The sequence below is a fragment of the Gavia stellata genome, chromosome 4 (assembly GCF_030936135.1).
Source record: "Gavia stellata isolate bGavSte3 chromosome 4, bGavSte3.hap2, whole genome shotgun sequence".
NCBI lineage: Eukaryota > Metazoa > Chordata > Aves > Gaviiformes > Gaviidae > Gavia > Gavia stellata.
Genome location: NC_082597.1, coordinates 7,890,840 through 7,913,212, shown reverse-complemented (window position 1 = coordinate 7,913,212; position 22,373 = coordinate 7,890,840). Strand labels below are relative to the sequence as shown.

General features: G+C 40.8%; 1 protein-coding gene across 2 annotated transcripts; it reads left to right on the top strand.

Moving 5' to 3' along the window:
* The first annotated feature begins 842 nt into the window (after window positions 1-842).
* Window positions 843-21,801, top strand: SEPHS1 (selenophosphate synthetase 1). 2 transcript variants are annotated; one of them, XM_009820119.2, is made up of 8 exons: window positions 843-1,098; window positions 4,083-4,186; window positions 8,858-8,965; window positions 9,833-9,987; window positions 10,807-10,897; window positions 14,267-14,366; window positions 15,875-16,087; window positions 21,423-21,801. In XM_009820119.2, the coding sequence occupies exons 1-8, from the start codon at window positions 906-908 to the stop codon at window positions 21,635-21,637; spliced, it is 1,179 nt and encodes a 392-aa protein (XP_009818421.1). In that variant the 5' UTR covers window positions 843-905; the 3' UTR covers window positions 21,638-21,801. The 2 variants fall into 2 exon arrangements, with proteins under 2 accessions (XP_009818421.1, XP_009818423.1); XM_009820121.2 differs by lacking the exon at window positions 15,875-16,087.
* Window positions 21,802-22,373: the final 572 nt, after the last annotated feature.

Here is a 22,373-nt window from a genome sequence, read left to right as displayed (position 1 = left end):
GTTCTAAAATTAGACATGCATTGTTAAGAATTTTATTAAATGAGTTGCATCAGTGTCTTTTTACATTGCTATTTTAATGGGCAATTGTCTGTATTCTCAGCATTGTTAGTTGACTAAAAAAGGGTTCAGGAGGCAAGAAACTTTTCTTTTCAACGTTTTTATGTCTGCGAACATACTAAAAGGTAAACTGGCATGTTTATAGGTAAACCAGTCTGCTCACATACGGCCTCTTTGTTCTTCTGTTACCTATACTAACAGAACACCGGGCTTGCGTTTTCCCCCAAGGAGAACAGGTGTATTATGGAGTTTCAGCTTCTTACATCAGAAGTGAAGCGGAGCCATTATTTGAAAAGCATCTTATTTTTGAGATTAATATGTTAATGGCTAAAATTATGACCCTGCACTGAGCTGAGTATAAACAGATGTCTCTGCTGAGCATGTTGCAGGATCAGGGCCCAGGTTGCCTTTTGGAAATCAGCCTCAGTGCTCTGGGAACTATTATTTCTTTCATTACTTCTGTGTTAAATGAGGTCGGTAAGTGTGTTAGATTCTTTTTTTAATGAAAAACTTATGCAGCATGTCTGGAAAAGAAATTAATTCTCTGATTTGCGTGGTATAGTTATAGTTTTAAATGTTGGAAGGTAGGAAGAGGAGTCAGTCCTTCGTAGTCTTAGAGAAATGGGTTGTGTGAGATGTGCCCACTTGTCTTAACAAGTGAAGGATGACATCAAGTGCTTTCTCTTTCTTTTTAACTTGCTCTGTATGGAAAACCTGTTGTCTTGCAGGTCCTAGGATTTTCTAATGTTCCAAATTTTTTTTTTTTTTTTTTTAATTAGACTGATCAGCAGAGAAACTGATACCGTTGCTCTGGGGTGGGAAAGGCCAGCAGTCTGTGCGAGAGAACAATGTCTGTTCGGGAGTCTTTTAACCCAGAAAGTTATGAACTGGACACTAGCTTCCGTCTGACCCGATTCACTGAACTGAAAGGCACAGGCTGCAAAGTGCCTCAGGATGTCTTACAGAAACTGCTTGAATCTCTACAAGAAAACCATTTTCAGGAGGATGAACAGTTCCTGGGGGCAGTTATGCCCAGGCTGGGTAAGTAGTTGCTCTTCTAGACATGTGTGATCCTTCTGTTTGGTCTGCTTAGTGATGCCATCTCGTTTGCGGTTTGTTTAATCAGTTTGAAAATTGTAAGTTGTATAATGCATGCACAGCATCCAGAAATCTGAAGAATGAATTTCGTGTTGTCATTTGTTGGCATCTGGGATACAAGAGTATTATTTTAATTATTTAAGATCCTGCAGTGCGCTCAACTACAAAGAAAAAGTGGTCAGGAATGGCCGTCGTGATAGGCACATGCTTAGGAATTAGTCTCCTCTCTTTCCCCGGTAGATGCTTTGCAAACTGAAGTTGTATCAGTTAATTTCTGGACTTTTATATTAATACATTGCCTTTGGAAATTTATGCAATGAATGCAATGGATTTTATGCAATTAGATGACTCACAGGTGAAGTTCCCCTCTCCCTCCACTCCCCTCTGTTCCTGGGTCAGAGAAAGAGAGCAAGAGAAAACTTCCTCGCTTCAGCTGAGGCTGGGAGAGGATTGTTTCACAGTTGTCATTTTTCCTTTCAGTCCTTTCGTTGTTCCCCACTCTAACTTTTTTTGCTCACCTGTAGAAGCTGCCTGGGAAAGGCTGTCTTTCCAAGACCTCTGTGTTCTTGCCAGCTTCACTTTCTCTTTGGTATTTGCACAACGATGCAAGCAGTAAGGGAGAACAACCTGCACAAGCCACCTACATGGGGAACAGGGTGAACATAGGTATTTTGATACTGGCTACTGTACCTAATATTCATATAGCTAAATTAATGTAGATAATGTGTTTAATGACACTTTTAATTCTGCTTGTCTATTTACTCAGCCTTGCATATTCAATCTGTACTTTGCAGCGCAGAATTAATTTTTTTCCTCAACTTAGGAATATCAATATAGCATTTATTCTGAAGTTATTTAATTATCAATTTAGTGTCCAATTATCTTACTTAAAATTATTTTAACATTGCTAATTGTCTATTAGCAGGCTAACAGGTTGCAACCCATTATTCTGGTAGAGATTCAATTCAGTCAGAGATTAGTAAGGAGCCCGTGTTCTTGCTTAAACAATGGCAATCTTTGTATGAAATATCTAAGCAGCAATTGTGTGTGGAGCTGGGGTAGCACTATAATTTAATATTCCCTAATGAAGGCACTTCCAGTTTCTTTTATCCCCAAATTGCTCTTTTTATGTTTTTTTTCTAAATTAAGTAAGTTAGTCACAACAGCATTTAAATTTGCCAAATTTCTAAAATCAGTAATAGTTTGTTTTAGACTTAATTATCTAGCTGTTGGTTCATTTTCTCTTAAAAACAGGCCATAACAGTAATGGAACTGCTAATAGATTTTTTCTTCTCCAGCTATATGAAAAGGTAAAAAAAGTAGACTAATGCCATCAATATGTAGGTGTGATATTGTGTAACAGGAAATCTGTTAGAAGGTGGAGAGTTCAGGTCTCTTAAAAATACTTTTTTGTGTTGTTGAGTATCCCTTTAACAAATGTGTCTTCGGATAAGTTTGGTGTTATTTGCCTCTGATACCTTGTGCTTAAAAGGGATAGACAGGTAACTTTACAGCCTGTGCATAAGCACCATGCTTTTGAGATGCAGTCAAGGGGGAAATTGCCAATAGCAGGCTCAACCTCACCCCTTTTTAGTTCTGCAAGTCGTGTTACCCAGAGCAATCTTAAATATGGCTGTGAGTATATCTGTGAGTAAGAAACTGCAAGTTTGATATTAATTCTCAGAGCTGTTATGGACCTTGAAATCACTGTTTTCAGTCAAGTCTCTGAATGGATTCACTTATTTAGTCAGTACTTCTTTGGTGGAACCGAAACATAGCCTCGGAAGGACCGTCATGGCCCCTTGGCCTGCCTGTCAAGCAGCACTTTCACTGAAGCTGTGGAAAACCGCACAAGTTAAATCAGTCTTGCAGTATTATGGCATGAATAGGTGAATTGAGGGCAAAACAGCGCCTATACAGGAGGCATTTCTCCGTAACTGCTTATGTGCACTTCCCTGGAGACACTGGACATCATGCATGGTAGCTTGGTAGCTTCTGCAGAGGATGAGCAACCCTAAATTACTGCCTGTGAGCTTCTGTCAGTATCCCTTCTCTTCCGAGGCAAGATCTGCCTCCGTAGGCAGGAGAGGCAAGATCCTCTCCACCTGCATACCTAATGCCTGGCAGATCTTCTGTTCTGTCTCCTCAGTAGGACCTGAGATGACAGCAGCTCGGTCCATCGCTGTACAGGACACTGCCAGATACTGCCTTGTAGCACTTGCTAGGTAGTGTGTTTCATTAATACACGGGGAAAAGTTACTGTGTGGCATCTGCTCCCTAAGAACTGGTTGTTTGAAGACTCTTGCCCTGTGGAAGTATGCAAAGTAATTCTAGGCAGCTTGCTGCCAGCCCAGGAAGGAGGTAAGCTACCTGCCGTTGCCACAAGGCACAAGGATATCGACAGGGAGCACCGCTCAGCTAGCATGTTGTGATTGTCACGTGCCTCTTTTGTGCGGGCTCTTGCATCGCAGCAAATGCCAGGTGGTTTTAATATCGCTTATTCTGTTTGAAATGTCCACCGTCAGGGAAAAGGCTGTGCTTGGTGTTGTGGTTTTCTCAAAGGAGTTTCCCTGTCTAGCAGTTCTTCTTGCCACCTTTCAGCCTCACAGAAGTAAGGTGAGGTTAACACAGTTGCAGAAGCTCCAAGCGGGTGAATTATCTTTCACCAGGGGCCTAGGCTGTGACTTGTGGCGTTCTTTTTTTTCCTCCTGAAGTGAGGAGATGCCCTTTATGAGAGGCTATGTCCTTTTAAAACTGTCACTATGTTTTTATTGAGATTGGAGTGACAGGAAAACCTATTTGCTTTCGACAATATCAATTTATGTAGTTCCTCTTAACTTTAAATGTTTTGTAAGCTCTCTTGTTAAGAGCAACAGATAATTAAGGGCAGAGTTACCTGCCTCACTGGTGGATTTCTGTCTTTGCAGGAATTGGGATGGACACTTGCGTTATTCCATTAAGACATGGAGGTTTGTCGTTGGTCCAGACGACAGATTATATTTATCCTATTGTGGATGATCCTTATATGATGGTAAGTTGGCTAAACTTAATTATTAGCTATATTGCTGATTTGATTTGTGCTTCTCACTTACCAATCTGACAGCAATTTTGACCGTTTCTTCTAGACGTGCAGTGCTAATTGTTTGATTAACTGCATTCAGAGTCTTTCCTAAATGCACATGAAGAGGGAAAGGCATTGTTTCATCCTGTAATCGTTTCCATGTTGGCCAGGAATGCTGCAGTGCTGCTTTCTATAGGTGAAAGTTGGAAGAACTGCCACCTTTAATTCAAATTTACCTCCCTCTGTTGTTCTGTGGGATTTGGCTTGAGAAGCCCAAACGGGGGGAAAAAGAGCTGTCTGTGAAGCATCAGACAGTAAACTCCACTTACGAGCAGAACTGCGTTGTAATTGGCCTTTTTTGAGGTTCTGAAATAATCAGGTAACATGTTAGAACTAGAAATGCCTAAATGACAGTAGTTGGCAATAGCACCTGCCAACTTCACAGTGCTTTGTCAACACCAGTTTTCCCGTTGTACTACCTCCGCTTGCAGATGGGTAAGTTGAAATGACTTGTTGGAAGTTGCGTGTGCTTTGACTGAAGGACGGCTCCTTCTGTGTCCGTATTTCATTTAGTCCGTCTCAGTAGAGATTCCTCTGGTGGTATGTGTGGCGGTGATCAGTATTGACTTGAACAGAAGGTCATGGGGAAACAAATGAACTTTAAAAAAGGACTTAGTAAACCTGTAAGGAATTCTACAGGAGGTGTTCATTAAATGCAAGTTAAGAAAGTTAAATGCTTTCCTTTCATGTTTCCTGTGATTTGAATGTGACTCCTTTGCTTTAAGGCATGCTTTTACTGCTGTTTATATGATTGCATGCTTTATTTGCTGGTTTTGGTTCATTGTTTCCTCTGTGAGACCTGTCAGGTAGGTTTTGGACACATGGGTTGGGACCGACTTTTTTTTTTTTTTTTTTTTTTTTTTTGCATGCTTGACCAGGTGTTGTGCACATATGCAAGCCTAGCTCCTTTGATTTCTGTTCCAGAAGAGCTCTCTTTCTGCAAACTGAGCAGCCAAGATCTCAGGCTGGCCTCTGGACTACAGGCTTCTTGAGCTCTCTTGAGAAATTTGATTCAAGTGGCTTGCTTTAACATCATGTGGGAACTTGTCAGGGACCAAGATTAAAAAAAAGAAATTTAAAAAAAAAAACCCTCTATGTTGTTGGAGAGCTGTGTTCAACTTCATCAGCTGAGAAACTCTTTTCTCACCTTGTAACAAAAACTTGTGAGGGACAGCGTGAGAAGGCTGTGGTGAAGGAGGAGGGTTGTTTTATCTGGAGATACAAAGGGTTTGAGATGCCACAGGAGTGGATAGATGAGCCTGTGCCCAGATGAGGTTTAGGCCAGTGTGGTAGGAGTGGAAAGTAAATCTGGCCTTAGTCCAGCTTTAGTGGTTGCATCATAGTTACAGTCTATACTGTGATCCACATGCACCAGCCGCTGTAACTTTCGTGTTTTCTAACTGTCAGGTCCTTCACTTCTCATTCTTGTCAGCGTTCTTTTTAATGTGGTGGCTTGCCATTTTTAAATCTGTTTATGGATGTGTGTTTTTTCTTAAAAGCTAACGGAGAGCAGGGATTCTGTCACAAGCTTTCTTGATGATACCATGCAGTGATGGTCCACCAGGGTTGGAACTGCTGGATTCTGTACTCATGCCTCTCTCTCTCGGGGACTAGAGTACGTGGGGGCAATATAGATTGCCATTTTCTTCTGTGGACCAACATCAGTTGGAGGGCAGTCAAATACAATTTGCCATGGGTTTTACGGGCAGTTGTTAAGAGCAGAGGAAAGGTGAGACTTAAGAATTTTGTGTCCAGGCTGTATAAAGGAGTGTGCTCTGGACTCCTCTGTTCAAGACAGACAGCTGCTGCCCTGTTTCTCCAGCTGTTTTTTTCCTTGTTTTTAGTCTAGACTACCCCTGACCCATGCCTGTTGTTACCAGTCTCTGTTCTCATCACTTACATGCAGTACATGCTCTGCTTCTTGCCCTTCTGCTCTGTCTCCTTAGCTGTTCAATTCTAGCCTGGTTTTGGGTTGATGTTCCTTTGTCTCTTTGTTTCTCTGTGCTCAGTGCCTACCTGCAGCTCCTTAGCTGATCTCTCTTCCTAGTTGAGGCAGAGGAAACAAGGAGGGAAAGCCAGAAGTGCAGGTGGACTCCAGGCTGGGTGCTATCACAGAAGGGATTAGAAAATGGCTGAGGAAGGCAAAACTGCATGTGGACTCAGCTGAACTTCAGATTTTTGCTTCAGAAAACAGCTTTCTCTCACTTTGTCACTGCCTGTTTTAAAATTAAGTTCTGTAGTTATACGCAAAAAACCTCATCTTTCTTTTCCCCTTTCCCCTCCTCTTTGGCTTTGTTCTTGAAAAAACTCAATCCATGTTGTCTGAAGTATCCCTAGGATGTATACCTGTAAAATCTATGTCCAGCATAGGACTTTTCAACTTAAATTGTTTGATACTGGAAAAGTTACAAGCAATTGAAAACAGGTTTCATAATAAGTATCAAGCCACCAGTAATAAGACTGGTACTGGCCTCTGATGTGGCACTGTGGAGATACCTTTTTGAGTACAGGAGCAGGAAACTGGCTGGTTTGAGAGTGGGCTTCCTTCCCCCTCCATTCCAGGGACCTTTTTTTGTGCCCTTTTAAGAAGAACCTTCACTCAGGACTGGGGACAGGGGTCTGATACGCCATCCTTTGCCCTTACAAGTAGTTCTTAGTATTGCATATAGGTACTTGTGTTTCAGGGGGACTAAGTAGTCAGGTAGCATGTGGGACCCAGCTAGGTTGACCCCTGTTTGTGAGTCCCATCATGTTTATCCGTGTTTACAAGCCATGTATTGTTCCCTCTGCTACTTCAGACTTGAGAGTTGCACTCCCTGAATTTGTTTCCGTAGTGGTTTTGCCAGTTGGCAAAAGCGGTGTTAGACTGACCTCTGACTACTAGAATAGAGAGCTGTTGTCAGTGTGGTTTTAAAAACTTATCTGTCATTCCTAAGAGGGCATAAACCAGCAGTTTGCTTGGTAAACACTGAAGATAGTGGAGAATGCTTTGATAGTCCCCTTCCAGAAAAGGAAAATATCGGGCTTTAGTGTTCTTAAACATCTAGAAATTTAACAGCCAATATCCATCAAACCATGCAGTACACAGCTCACTCTTCTCTTGTAAGATTTAAATGATTAAAACATATTCCAGTTCCAAATATAAGGGATTCCCCTGATGTCACTGGAAGCTCTTGAATTTATGAAAAACTGGATTATATTTAATTGTGATTTGGAGGTGTTATGTCATGTCATCAGCAAGTAAGGTAACTGCCTGAAAATACTAATTTTTGCAAAAATCCTCCACGTGTGATTAGACTGTAAGGTTTTAGAGATGGTGGAAATGTGTTTAGATGCAGGGTTTTTTTTACCCCTAAAATTTGTCTTCCAGCTAAAGCATCTTTCTGTAGTCCAAATTGTGTCAAATCAGCATGTTGTTGTTTTTATCATGGTGGTGTTGCCTCTGAATTTTATGAAAAGCATAGATCTAAAATTATAAAACCAGATGTTGGTTACAGTTTTGCAGCTGTAAACCTAAACCAATTTTAATAAAATGTGTGGAGTCTTCCAGAGTAACACAACAGAACTTGTCCTGTATTTTAAAATTATCTTGCCATCCCTTAGGGCACATCCTGTATTGAACTTCTGCATCTTCATCAGGAAACTCGCTGTCTCATCCATGATGGGTCCATATCTCAACAAACCCTCACTTGGATCCATTAATTTAGCAAAATTAGAGTAGCTAAGCTCATGTGACCCAAATGATTCCTTCTCAGTCCTGTCAGCTTCAAGACTTCTTAGAGGAATCTTCAACAGAAGATTAGGTCTCTTGGACAAATTTTTGTTAGTGGAGATGTTCACACACACAAGTCAATTAAAATGTATGCGCTGTAGCAAAATTCAGCCTTATCATTTGAACAAGTGATAGAGTAGGCATGTCACCCTCACATCTCCCTTCCTGACAGAAAAAGCACCCCAATGTGGCTGTGTCCTACAGGAAGAGGAGTACTCTCCTAACAACTTAGGAGGGTAGACATGGCCTCCAGAGTACTGCAGAGGAGCAAACGGCTTTCTCATCAAGGTCCCTCTCTCCTACATATTCCCATGCAGAAGAGGTACAGCAATACACACTTTTCGGATTAGCTTCCTAGCAGTTGTGAATTACATACGATGGTCATCTTCATCAGCGAGTACGGTTTTGTGCTGGAATAAAGTTAATAGGAACATATCAGCTTAAGTAAACAGAGCTTGTTATCAAAGCTAGACTTTGTCGAGCTTAACTTCAGCCTCTGAAATTAGGCATCCAGTCTAAACTCAGTGTGGGATTCATATGCAGTCAGTGAGAGTGTATGTTGATCAAGACAGCTGGGGTGAATTCTCTGCTTACCTGTAAAGGGAACAGATATCTGCACTTCTAGATGGGCATGTTGCACGAAATGGATCGTACCACATCTTTGGCTGGGTTTCTTAATGCAGGAGCCTGTGGAATAAGCAGCTGTCTCAGAGTGCAAACTCAAGCTGTAAGTTATGTTCATGGCAGGTGTTTGTCTGAACATTCACGAACAGTCCTGCAGATTTTTTTTTTCTTTCTTTCTTTTTCAGGGACGGATAGCATGTGCCAATGTCCTAAGTGACCTTTATGCCATGGGGGTCACAGAATGTGACAACATGTTGATGCTCCTTGGAATCAGCAATAAAATGACAGATAGGGTAAGATTTTTGGTACTTTCTTTTGAAGGAAGACCCAAACAGCTAAACATGCTTAGAATGTATTTACCTTACTGTATTTTCTCCTCAAGGTTTGAACGCTTTTAAAGAAGAGATGGTTTTATTGAATGTCTCAGTTAATAGTATGGGTCTTGCCTCATAAACGTTCTGAGGTCGTTAGCTAAAAGTTCAGGTTTCTGTGGCGTTGTAATCTTCTGCTGCTAAAACCTTCGTCTCCACCAAAACGGGGTCCCTGCTTCTGTCAATTCAGGACAATATTGCTCCAAGGTAGCATTTGATTATCAATTCACATATAGATACTTCTGGTTTGCTTATGCCAGCTTTGTAACATCTCTCTGAAGCAGAAGAAACTGAAATAGGTTGCTTTTCTTTTTTTTTTTCTTTGTTGTGGAAGTGACTGCCATATTTGTTTGTTTTACTCTAGCAAAAAAGATATGTTTATTCTTAGAAGGAAGTAAGTTGAATCTTTGCAGGTTAGTGGAGGCCAAATGCAGCTTGATTTAACTTGGCCTCATTGCACTGCACTGCTGTGGCTGTACCTGATCACAACCACAGGACAGTTGTTCTGAGTTCCCAGAACTCTGGTTTCTTTACTTTTATATGACCTTTTGAAGAATGTTTCTTGAGCGTAAGAATGTCTCTTCACCTCTTTTACAAAGAGCTGTAAAAGCATAGCTCTGTGGGATAACATGGAACTTTCAGGAGGCTAACTTCTTCCTAAGGCGGGCTTTTCTGCCATGGACTATTTGCCGTGAGGGCATTTGGCTTGAGTGATTACAAGCCCTGGACCAGTCTTGAAATGACTAGCACTGCTGTGTATGGAACTCTGACTTCTGTTTTGATCTCTAGGAAAGAGACAAAGTGATGCCTCTAATTATCCAGGGTTTCAAAGATGCAGCAGAAGAGGCAGGAACATCTGTTACTGGTGGCCAAACAGTGTTAAATCCCTGGATTGTTTTAGGAGGAGTGGCCACGACAGTCTGTCAGCCTAATGAATTTATAATGTAAGTTAAATCGCTAAACAATCAAAGGCACTGATCTGAAGGGATACAGTAAAGAATCCTTTAAATACCATGTTGTGATCTTGTGAACTGTCTCCTGATGAATAAAGCAGTACCTTCTCCTGCTTGCATTTGTCCTTAGCACTCAACAGATGCCACATCTCTTTTGTACGTACTTGCTTTTTTTAAACAGGATGTCCTTTTACTTCTCCCCACCCCCCAGTATCTTTTAATCCTATTCTCCTTTTGACAGGAGAGTTAAGTTTCTGACCTTTAAAGGTATTGAAGACTGTTTTGGGACATAAATTTCTTTTGTATTTATACATACATTTTAAATTATCTCCCAATTATCCTATTAATGGCTATAGAGAACTACAGAATTCCTGTGTTTACACCATTCTGTCCATTTAACAGTAGCTGATTTTGAATGCCCCACTGCGGCATGTTACACTACACAAACGAATTTGTTTGTGATCCTTGTGATGGTTATCTTATGCCCTGAAGTAACAAAGGTCCATTTTTTTCCTATCCTATATTACATCTCCAGTAAATTGAAAGAAAAGATGTAATTTTGTGTGTGTCTGACTGCAAGTGTTCTTAATATTCCAAGAAAGAAGGATTAGCACTTTTAAATAAGTTTGCAGCTTTTTGCTCAGTAATATCCCATGGCAATGAATCCCAAAGGGTAATTCTGCAATTAGTCAGTTTTTTTAACTGTGCAACAAGGTACATGGGTCTGTGAAAATGTAATTATCAGCACTTATTCCTAATAATGTGTGTGAATCTGACTATGTAATTAATATATGAATTCTTTGCTTTCAGGCCAGACAATGCAGTGCCAGGAGATGTGCTTGTATTAACTAAACCCTTGGGAACACAAGTGGCTGTAGCTGTCCACCAGTGGCTAGATATTGTGAGTACACTGCAAAAAAAGAAATAGGGAAGGGGGTGTGAGTTAAAGGTGACCTTCCTCATTCCCTCAAAACGACAAAGTTCAGCAGTGTAGTAAGTACGCTGAGGGCTCAGCTGGGAATGATCTATCACTTCTTTCTCCTCCTTCCTTGGTGTGTCAGCCTTACCTGCTTATGTGCAAAACTCTTTCAGAATCGAGACAGTTTACTATTTTGTGCTTAGTGAGCCTATCTTAGTTACATCTGATTCTTAGTTAGTTCTCAGGCATTGCTGTAACAAACAAAATTGTTTACTAACAGAACAACAGACTAGCACCCTGGGTAAAATTATGCTCTACTCCACCTGCCAAAGTAATTGGCAAAAGCTTATTGATGGCAATTAGGCCAAGATTGCTGTCTGTGTTCATGGGCTTTCTGCTTGTGTACATGGGAATATATCTACGTTTCACATGTATTACCCTGTGCATTCAATAAGAATATTTCTAGCAGCATTATGTATGTAGACATACTTCCATCTGTTACTTCAGGCAAAAATGTAACTACTGAACTGAAAAGTGACTGCAAAATTGGCATCTGCTTATGTTGTCTGGCTCCCAGTACGTGTCTTCAGAATTATAACTGCTCAGTTTACACTTTAAAATGATGCATCTTTTCTACTTTTGGGACTACTGAGCCAATAGACTGGCAGAGGAGTGAGCTGGAATCTACTTTCTCTTGGCTGTTGGCCACTACATTGTCAGATGAATTCTAATTACAAAGCCTGTGTTAGCAAAAGTGGGAGAGAGCCAGCTTAAACCTTCATTGGAGTCTGAAGCATGAGCAATAAGAAAAAAATTTTTTTTCTCCTTCTTCGTAGGGTCTGGCTTAGCAATTTTGACCTCTGCAGAATCCTGCGTTTTCCAATCAGATATAAGGATCAGGGCCTCAGATAATCTTGATATGAAAATGAAGTGAAACAACAAGACACCAATTTTATAGTATGTTTTCTGGCCATAATCTTACTTCTTAACATATCTATTATTGTACTGACAAACAGACTTGCAAATTAAGGATATTCTGAATTTTCACATATTTCAAGTACTTCTAATTTCCTTGACTGTCAACCAGAAACACTTTCTGGTCTGAAAAATGAGGACAGCAAGGAAATCAATCCTCCTGTTATGTGTAAACAGCATATATCTTTGATTGTGGTAGGAAAACTTCTGAGTAGCTGTGCTGCCTTTTCTTCAGCTTTGTTTTGTGAAAGACTGGGGAAAGTGAAACTAGAATTACCCATCACAAATCCACCCATAAATCAAATTTTGGTAGGGAATTTGACTTTGTATTGAAAAATATGTGGGAGAAGGTACATAGTACAGCAAGTTTATGCATAGGCAAGAAAGGAAATCTGGAGTGTAGAGAAGTGGCTGCAAAACAAATTTTTTAAAAAAAACAAACCACCAACCTAGAAGCTGAGGTGTTCAAACAGAGCAGTAGCAAATGAGCTCCTGGTGACAAGTAAAAGGAGGATCCAAAAGGAGGCAAAGTTTGTCCTCCTTGCTTGGTTGCTGCCAGCATTGTTGCAGCCAAGCCCCAGCTGTGTTGTGGGCAGCAGCTGCCATAGGGTGCAAAGGAAGAGACTGCAAAGAGTCTGCAGGGAGCTGGGGCCCCAGGGGACCAGGTTGGGGGTGTGCTAGGGGTGATGAAACTGTTTGCTGTAGCTTTGGCTGCCAGGCTGATGATGTGGACTGATTAGGCTGGTCCACAGCTGGGAACTGGCATCCCTTTGCCTTTTCCTCTTTCAGCTGAAAAACATGAAAGGGGTTGCTGTGATGTGCCCCTTCAGAAGGGCTTTTCTAGCTCTTGCTGTTGTCTACAGACCCTTCCCATTTGGAAATCTAAGATTGCATTTAAAAGTTGTTTAGCGATTTTTGTGAACTTTTCTGCCTTTGTTTCCTCTCTACTAACCCCAGTATCTGATTGCTATAGTGGAGAGGAATTTGCATCTAATTTGTATCGTACCTGTGTTTGTGGCTCTTCTAGCCTCAGCCTTGAGTTCTGCTTCCACCCCATTTGTGATTTCCATTCCCATCACCTGAAAAGTTTCCATCACATGGTCAGCCTCAGAACCATGTTTTTGAAAACTAAGGCAGAATGATTGCTCAGGTTTTTCAGTCATACCCACAGTAAGAATAATCACTATTCTGTCCCCTCTCCAAAAGTCTCATGTTTTTTTGTTGTGGGTTTTTTTTTTTACTTGCTCTCTCATTTAATTGATCAGACCCGGTTCAACCTGATTTCGGAAGCTCTGATCTTACTGCTATACTTCCTTGCTCTTTAACAAATTATTTGTTCTGGCTGACCAGTCTCTTTCCCCCTCCTGCCATTTCTGGATTCTGTCTTAGACCCTTCAAAGTCAGCGCTCATTTGTTAAGGATAAGAGTATCCTTGACAAGATCCTTCCTCAGTGCAGCGTCATATACCAATTCTTAGTAGTTTTTTCATCTTTGGTTTAGTAAGAAGTTTGTTCTATGCATTTATTCTATGGAATTGCAGTGTAGGCATTGTGGCTTCGAGAATCCTATTTTTGTTTACTTTCAGTTCTCTGTAATTTTATTTCCATTGCAAAAAAGAAGAAAATTAAACCGGTTTGTAGTGTTGCTCTTAACAGCTAAATGGTTGCTTTGTTTCATTCTGGATCTGGAATTACTTCAGCTTTGAAGGAAACAAATTGCCCTTTATAAAGGTACCATTTCCTAAATTGTTCTGAGAGCCTTCTGGAATGAAAAGCATTGCTTAGTATGTGATGGAAGCGTGAGTCCATACAAGACACTGGAGAATGGGTGGAAAGAGATGCTGGTGTTAAACTGTAAAGGAAGCTTATGAAACTGCCTTAATCCTAACTCACTAGAGTGATTACATCCTGCCTTAGTGTACATTCCTCAGACCTGGACTTTTAGATATCAGTGGCCTTTCTCAATCAAAGTGTCCAGATGTGAAATCAAGAATTTTCTCATAAAAAAACCCCAAGAAACCAGAGATAACAACTCTCAACATCCAGCAACAAAGTTCTTTTCATTTGGCTGCTGAGTTCAAGCCAGAGAGTTGCCCTGAAGGAGTTCTTTGCCCTAGAGTTGGTTGTTCCACTCCACTCTGCTGCTGAAAGCAAGATGTGAGGTGCTTAGTGCCTAATAGATCTTTAAATTAACTTCATTTAGGTACAGCAGAGTAAGGCACACACCTCTGACTGTTAAACCTTTTGCCCCTCTTTAACTGAGTTTAAAATAAATTTAAAAAGTACATTTTGTATGAAGGATTTTTTTAGTGTTAAGGGTGTGCTTTAAAATATACAGGTGAAAATCTAAAAGAATCATCTTTGTTTCATCCATTAGCCAGAAAAGTGGAATAAAATCAAACTAGTGGTAACGCAAGAAGATGTAGAACTAGCATACCAGGAGGCAATGATGAATATGGCACGACTGAACAGAACAGGTAAGAAGAGATGTCTGTGTTGCGGAGGTGGAGGGGAGTTTGTGGGTTTTTCCAGTTCCATACTTAATTTCATTTCACTGCCGTGGGGAAATGTGACACAGCTGCTTTATCCCTTCCTTCTGCCCCATCTTTCTGCTGTTCAGTGTTTGTGAAGCAAGCAAATTAAAATCAAACGCCCCCTTTTAATTATACAGCAAAAACACAAATGCCGCTGGAGATGATTATGACTCATGTGAGTGCTGCGAGTAACATCCCAGTGAGTTAGAGGATGTTTTAAAGGGAAATATATTACATTTGTTCCTTATCTTCTATGCCTAGAGAACCTGTGAGGGCCTGACTGTAATAAGGTTAAAAAAATTTGAAATAGAATAAAAAAGGAAAAGCTCTTCATTTTTGTATGCTTCAATTTAAATTTTTATTTTTTAATTATGTCATGTTATCTGCTTCCCAAAGTGTGGAATATGTAGCACATGTTTTCTTTTCTGTCTGGGTTTTTTTCCTGCTTTTGTGGTGTTTTATTTCTTTCTTTTTCTTTTAATTTTGGGTAGGGGGAAGGTTCTGCTTTTACCCTAGAAATTTTAATCCAGGATTTCCTTTCTTTGTTCAAAGCATCTTTGGAGGAGCAGAGAATTGAATTAGGTGTTTCCTTACTTCTCAGTTGAAGGAACAGGGATAGTTAAATGTCTCTTCTCCCATTTGTTCACTTTTCATTTGGTATTTGTTTTGTCATCCCACTGGTTTTGAATTCTTTCACAAAGTCTTCCAGGAAAAATAAATTACCAGGATTGTCTTACGGCAAGAACTTGTGTTCTGCTCATGTATTGGGAAGCACCAAAGCAGGGCAAAGCATACTTGGTTTTGTTTTTCTCCGCTCACTCTTGTCAGGCACCTTTCACAACACTTAAATATTCTTAACTGGAGCTATTGTCCTGCATGCAGGGGTGCCCTTCTCCCACCCAGGGCTCTGTAGTTGCAAATGCCCAAGAATTTCATGAATGCATAGGTGGGGAGGCTGGTGCCCTTCCCCCCCCACAACCTGCAGGCTTTGTCCTTAAGCTCTTAAACTTTAAGTGTCCAGAACTTAAGTTCTGATGTGATAGTTTACGGAGTGGCAGGGAAAGAGATGTGAGAAAAGTGACCCAGGATGAGTCTGGTCCTTGCCCTCAACTTTGGGAAGTTTGAATCTGGAGCAAACTCCTGTTTCTTAGACTGCTAATATAAATTAGTAGCACATGTCTAATAGAGCATGCTCATAAATATTACTTCGGTGCTGGATTTTCAGCATGATTTAATACCTTAAATACAAGTAGAATTTTTTTGAGGGTTACACACACTATTGGTGAATTGAGTTCCTTCAAGCATTTTTTTTAATTAATTTAAACAGTAACCCAACCTGTTTCAAACTAAAAGTAAGCAGCTTCATTCAAACTGTGCACAATATTGTTGAAGCATTGCTTTCCCTGATAATTTTTTTCTGAGTTGTTTTTTTTCCCCTCCCTCTCTTGTAGCTGCTGGACTCATGCACACTTTCAACGCACATGCAGCTACAGACATCACAGGATTTGGAATCCTGGGGCATGCACAAAACCTTGCCAAGCAGCAGCGCAATGAGGTGTCCTTTGTTATTCATAACCTTCCTGTTCTTGCTAAGATGGCTGCTGTCAGTAAGGCTTGCGGCAATATGTTTGGCCTCATGCACGGGACTTGTCCAGAGACTTCAGGTAGGTGATAGTTGTACCACCCTCTTCCTTCCCTACACTTCCATGTTAGAATTTAATAACTTTTCAAATGTACAAATCATGTGCTTTGCATTCAAAATCACAGTTGGTTTGGCACATGGCCAAGCTAATGTGCCTTAGCCACACAACTGTTCACAATTAACTTACTCAGCCTAACTTCCAAACCACTATCCTATTCTGAATGCCTTCTACTTCTGTGTGAAACACTATTATAGGAACCAATGCTGTATCCAGAATATCTTGCAGTTAGAAGTTAGTGATTATTCTGAATTCTTTTGAAACCTGTTTTTCTCTTAGCTGTTAACTCCGTAACAGTGAATACCTGAAAATCCTAGCACTGCTGATGCAAGTTTCTCAAAGGTAAAGCCACCTGCAGTAGATTGGCCAGTCAAATGAGTGGTGTTTTGTTTCTCATTACAAATATGTGTGAAGTTTAGTGCTGAATGGACCAGCTTTGGCCACTGAGGCCTTCTCTGTCCACAGCATACAGACATCCAAGAATACAGATTTTTGCCCTTAGGTTTGTGAAATCTGAGTTTAAAGGACTGTGACTAGCAGCAAAAAAAAAAAAAAATTTTGTCTCTGACCCATTCATTACTTGAGTTCTCTATTTAATAAAGCTGCCACTTGCAGTGACAATGAATACAGCAGACATGTACTGAGAGTAGGGTTATGGACATCAAGTTCACTTCAGATAAAATTTAAACAGTCATCGGGTGGTATGAGCTTCCGATGTTTGAAAGTTGCTTTATTATTAAGTGTAGGCCACTTTGCTGACTGGCATGATCGCTGTCTTCTGCTGGAAGTCTTTATACTTTGTTTTCCCCTTGAATCTTCTGATCCATCTTGTTTTTCTTCTTTAATCTGACTTCTCTTTCTCTTTGGGAAACGGAGAAGATATAGCAACAAATCTGTCTTTTCTCTTATCTCATTTCTCCACCCTCTTCCTGCTCTCCAAAAGTATTATCCAAGTCCTCTGCAATTCACGACAGAGGGGGCCCCTTGAAGCAAAACAGTCCAAAGATCTGGAAAGAAGCATCACAGTGAGAGCCATAAACTTTTTCCCTAGTGAATACACAACTTACCATGATCTGCTGAATTGTTCCTTAGCCATCTGTGTTTAAACAGACGCTCTGTCCTACAGAGACTGTATGGCTCAGATGGTGTGTAATAGGATATGGGACGTGAACCCTTTCAAGAGTTCAAATCTAGCGTCAGTCAGCAGAGGCCAGAAATATCTGGTGGCAGTTTGGCAAGCTGCATCAATAAGGTTGGTAGCACCAGAGAGATTCTTACTGTCCTAGAGTCCACATAACCAGAGTGCTAGTAGCATTTGTTATCAGTTGCAAAGAGTCCAAAAAAATAGCGTGGACACAGAGCTGGAACTGCAGGATGTTCTTTCAGGTGAGTGGCTGTAGCAGAGGTTTGTATAGCAGTCAGCATGGGAGTGGTTTAGCTGCAAACTGAGTGCTTGAGTCTTCAGACCTGCCCATCCTGCACCCTGGGGATATCCAATTCTGTCTTTTCACTGAAAGAATGTAAAACGCTGCGGATGTACGCACTGCTGTGAGAGTACTTGGAAGCAGAAAACAGTCAACTTCAGAATCTTTTGGGACTGAGAGTGAGAGGTATCTTTGAAACACTTGAAATGCGGCTTACACTTCAACATAGATGATGATGGAAAAACCAGCAAGACATAACTGGTTATTTGTGAACTTTGGGTGCCTCAAAACACATATATTTGATTTTATCACAGCGTTGCATTTCACACATTAGAGGTGGCTATAGGGATTTGTTACAGGCAGTGTCTGCCAAAGATCTGTAGCCATGTGGACACAACAGCTCTGGTCTGAAAGCTATATAACTGCAGTCCCATAGGCTTTAAGCTTACACTGGATAGCCTGACATATTGAAGCAGTTTGTATTATCTTGGGCATGGTTTGTTGGGATGGCTTGTTAGCATTCAGACCCAGGCTGTTTGCACATTTCATGTCCTGGGGTTGATTCATATGAAGGCAAGCATCTGCCTTTCTGCGCCTGTATATCCAGTTGTGAGGATGCCTTTTGGGGGCCGTTCAGGGCTGTTCTTACTGTAATACAGATACTCTCTTTCTCCATTGTCTTGAACTTCCAGAAATGCTCTGTCTGTAGCTTCTTCATTTGTGAACAGATGTTTTTTCAGCAGAGTGGGCAGGCAATGAGAAATTTACTGGAAAACTATTTGAATGGATTTTAAGACTGTTGTGTTTTTTCCAGTGCGCATTTGCTGGGCACCTGTTGACAAAAGTCAGTGCTGGAAAGATCTATTATGTCATCTGTTCCATCCTCCAGGCACTCTTGCTTATGGTGTATTTTCTTAAAATTGCATTTTTACATGATTTTGCTCTCTCTTTTAGGTAACTCTTTGATAAAGGTTAAAGTTGCAGTCAGGCATTTAGTTCCAAAAAAATTAATTCTGATATTAGGCTGGCTGTTTGCAGAAATAAGTGACACAGTTACTCTATATGGGCTATTCATGTACGTGTGTATTTTTGTCAGTCCTCTTCTAATAAACTGATGACTGGTGTCGGCGAACTTTTTTGGTGCAGCAGAGGTATCTCAACAACGCCGTGTTTCTGCACATTTTGTGGAAATAGGCAGATGGGTAGAAAAGGGCTATGTTAGTGCCTGACAAGAGGCAAGGCTAATGATCTCATCCTTTTGTTAGTCATTGTGGGAGAAAGCCGTTGGCAGGAGCAAGGACACTTGGTTTGGATTCATGAACTGTTTGTATCTCTGCTTTTAATTGCAAAGCTTTGTCTAGTCTCCTTTTGAAGTTTTCTGTGTCCACTTCCCTGCTTGCAATATGACTGTTTAAACCAGCAATGTTCAAACCCTCTTAGCAAAAAAAAAAAAAAACACCTTACATTTTTAAAAAGGTAAGCCAGGACAGATACCAAGTATCTATGTCTTTTCAACCCCCAGAACAAGTGTGCAGGAAACTCTCAAGCTGGCATTCATTCTGTCTGCAGCCCATTTGCTTTGTCTTCAGCAGTGGCTGATGCAGACCTCAAAAACTTGGTACAGCATGAAATGCTGGTAGCTTCAGTGCAGAGTGGCACTGCTGCTTCATTTTCCACAGGCACGTTGCAGCAACTTAAGCTCCTGGTGGCTGTGGCCTTGCACAGGTGAAGGAAGACTTCTTCTATTTGTCCATGGCACAAAAAACAGAGCAGCTGGGAACACCAGTAATGGAAAACCTTCAAGGACTTACACAAAAGGTTAAAGAGACCAGTCCATCTACCAGAGAAATAACTATAATCCCTGCAGATAAGAATCCTACTACTGGTGAAGAGTAGCCTGTAGCCTCTATTACGGGTTGTTGATCAAACTGTGGTATGCAGCCAGCAGGTGGGAAGTCATGTTTGATTGGAGACTGGGATTTTGTACATTTTTCTGATCTTGCTGAAGAATGTTAACAGGGTATGCATACAAGTGATACAAAATTGCAGAAAGAGAGTGTGTGGGGAAAAGAGAATTGAGTGAAGATTATTCTTGTGCTCTTTCTTATTTCCTTTTTTGCCATACTTCTACTCCTCCCTTCTGGCTAGTTAGCATGTTCTCTGCACTACCACTTGTAAACCTCTTCCCTGACTTGCTTGCACCATGACATGAGTTTCTCTTCAGTCTGATTTAGAGCCTTCCACAGGAATGGCACATAATTCCTTTGCAGTTGATTTGCCTCTTACATCTGAAGTAGCTTAAGCACTGTCTTTCAAGCTTCTGGGGTTTTTTTTGTTTTTGATTGAAGTACCTGGATGTTATGTTCTGAAATGTCTGAGAGAGGTAGGCGTTTTTCTGGATGGCACACTCCTTTGCTTCATACAGAACCTAAAAAATAACTTTCATACTTCCACATATCCTTATAAATAATTCCTCATGTACAGTAGCTGCTTCTTCCTCACAGCCTTAAATGAAAAGTGGTTTTAGTCACTGCCGAGAGTACTGTTTGCTTGGAAAAGCAAACATAAAGGTGCCCAGGGTGCTAAGAAGCTGCCCAAGGGCCATGGAGGAGCAGGTGGCACTGACCCCAGGGTAGCCAGCTCAGCAGGTGGCCCATTGACCCCAGGGTTGGCTCAGAGCTGGTGGCACGACTTGTGCTGTTGGTTGATGCCCTTCGCCCAGACGAGAAGACTTTGGGTCAAATAACTCTTCAAGAGTAAGCAAGCCTCGGCATGTGCCCAAATTCCTGTTTGAGAGAGAGTATACTCTCTTGCCTGTGTTCTCAAAACATTTTCCAATGAGAGATGATATTTTAACATCCCTTACAAAAGGCTGCTGTGTGTCAGAATACAGTACAGTGTACAGGTGTGAGCTGCGCAAACTGCCTGTAGCATACAATGCGTTGAGGTTTAATTAGCCATCTGCAGATGAGTTTGCTGCTTTGTGTTACAGTGCATCACACATGTGCAATGTAGCATAAATGTAAGAAAGGTAAGGGATATAGAAAAGCTGAATAGTAGTAAAGGGTAGCGCCAAAACTTTTAATGATTTGGCCAGAGCCTCCCGGAAATCTGTGCCAGAGCTGACAGTGAAACTCATTCTAGTAAATTCACTTGCCAAGCCACCTTTTTCAGTGCTTTGGGATTCTTAGAATGAAAGTGTTCTTAGGTTTAATAACTGAATGGCGAGCTTGCTAACTGCTTATTGTGCTGCTTCTGAAAAGCATTCATTAGTAAATAAAATATTTTTCAGTTGCCTCTGAGAAAAAAATGTTACGGGAAAGGCTAAAAAAGATCAGAAAATTCTCAAACAAAGGGGTCAAAAGGACTGTCACAGGGAGCACTGGATCAAGCCTATGTTTAATTTTCTGCCTCTTGCATTCTCTGGTAATAATCCCTGTTTTTATGAATGATTTCATTGCAGGCAATGGGATTACTTGCAGAATCAGCTGCTACCAATATGTGGTTATAGGTATCTGAATATGACCCTTATCCAAAATGTTTCTGTGTAGGGGCACTTTGCAGTCCTCTGTTGGAAGTTCACAATGCTGGTGTTGTTTCAGTGTGTCATTTGTTGGCATCAGTATGATGTCCTTTTGCCAACACCTTTTGTGTGTATTTGGCTTCATTTACATACCCACTAAACACTGAATTCAGGCACAAACTTCTTTCTGTAAAGCGAGATCTCAGACTTCCACCGTGTCTTTCTTGGAGTCCTTGGAGTTCGACAGAATCCCCTGAAGTCACTAAGTGCTTGTCTAAATTGGGATTTGGCAGATCAAGGTTGAAACGCTTTGCAATCAGGCATTTTAATGCTCCGCTTTCTTTCTTTGTAGGAGGCCTCCTCATCTGTTTACCACGAGAACAGGCAGCGCGTTTTTGTGCCGAGATCAAGTCCCCAAAATACGGCGAAGGTCACCAAGCATGGATTATCGGCATAGTAGAGAAAGGCAACCGCACGGCCAGAATTATAGACAAACCTCGAATCATTGAAGTCGCACCACAGGTGGCCACTCAGAACGTGAACCCGACGCCCGGTGCCACCTCTTAATGTAGATGAAATAGCTGTTTGTTTTTAAATAGATCTATTCCTTTATCATCCTACAATTTAAAGAACTGTAAAAAGAAAAGAAAACTTGTTGTGTCTGCACATCTGGTGGCCTTAGGTCAGTTTATGAGTGGATACAATTAATAAAATAAAATCCATTGCCTTTTTTTCCTGTTACATTAACTGAAGATGCACCTAATCTTGAGGCAGCTTCTGAGTTGAGAATTATATTGTTATCCAATACTGTTGATTCATTTTGAATCTTTAGACACTTATCTCTTGCCGCATAGGCTCTTTTTAAAGGTGCTTTCACGTAGCACAGACATTACCAGTAGTAGTGTCGAATAGCAGTTTTGTGTCCTTTCATTATATGTATATTTATCATAAGTCTAATTTTGATGCCTTGAGTGATATTCCAGAAAGGCAATAAATTGATAAGCGACACAGTGGGTATACCCAGTAGTAAGAGGGTTGCATGATTACATTCAATCTTTGATTTTTTTAATTTTTTTTTTTTTTTTTTGTAAGGATTAGTCTTACCAAGAGCATCTACGACCCTGGACGTTGCTTGGTAGTGCACTCTGTTTAAATGAGCAAGTGCTGACTTTGCATGGAAAGCGCTTCAGAGTCAAAGGAGTCATTTTTAATTTCATTATTTGTAGACCTGACAATATTTACTGTATTATCAATGATTGTTTTCTTTATTGATAGTAAGGAAAAATAATTCTTTTTTTGCAAT

Coding starts and splice junctions, on each gene's coding strand:
- SEPHS1 (XM_009820119.2), top strand. CDS start 906: ATGTCTGTTCGGGAGTCTTTTAACCCAGAAAGTTATGAACTGGACACT. Junction 1,099..4,082: donor GGCAGTTATGCCCAGGCTGG/GTAAGTAGTTGC, acceptor CTGTCTTTGCAG/GAATTGGGATGGACACTTGC. Junction 4,187..8,857: donor TGGATGATCCTTATATGATG/GTAAGTTGGCTA, acceptor TTTCTTTTTCAG/GGACGGATAGCATGTGCCAA.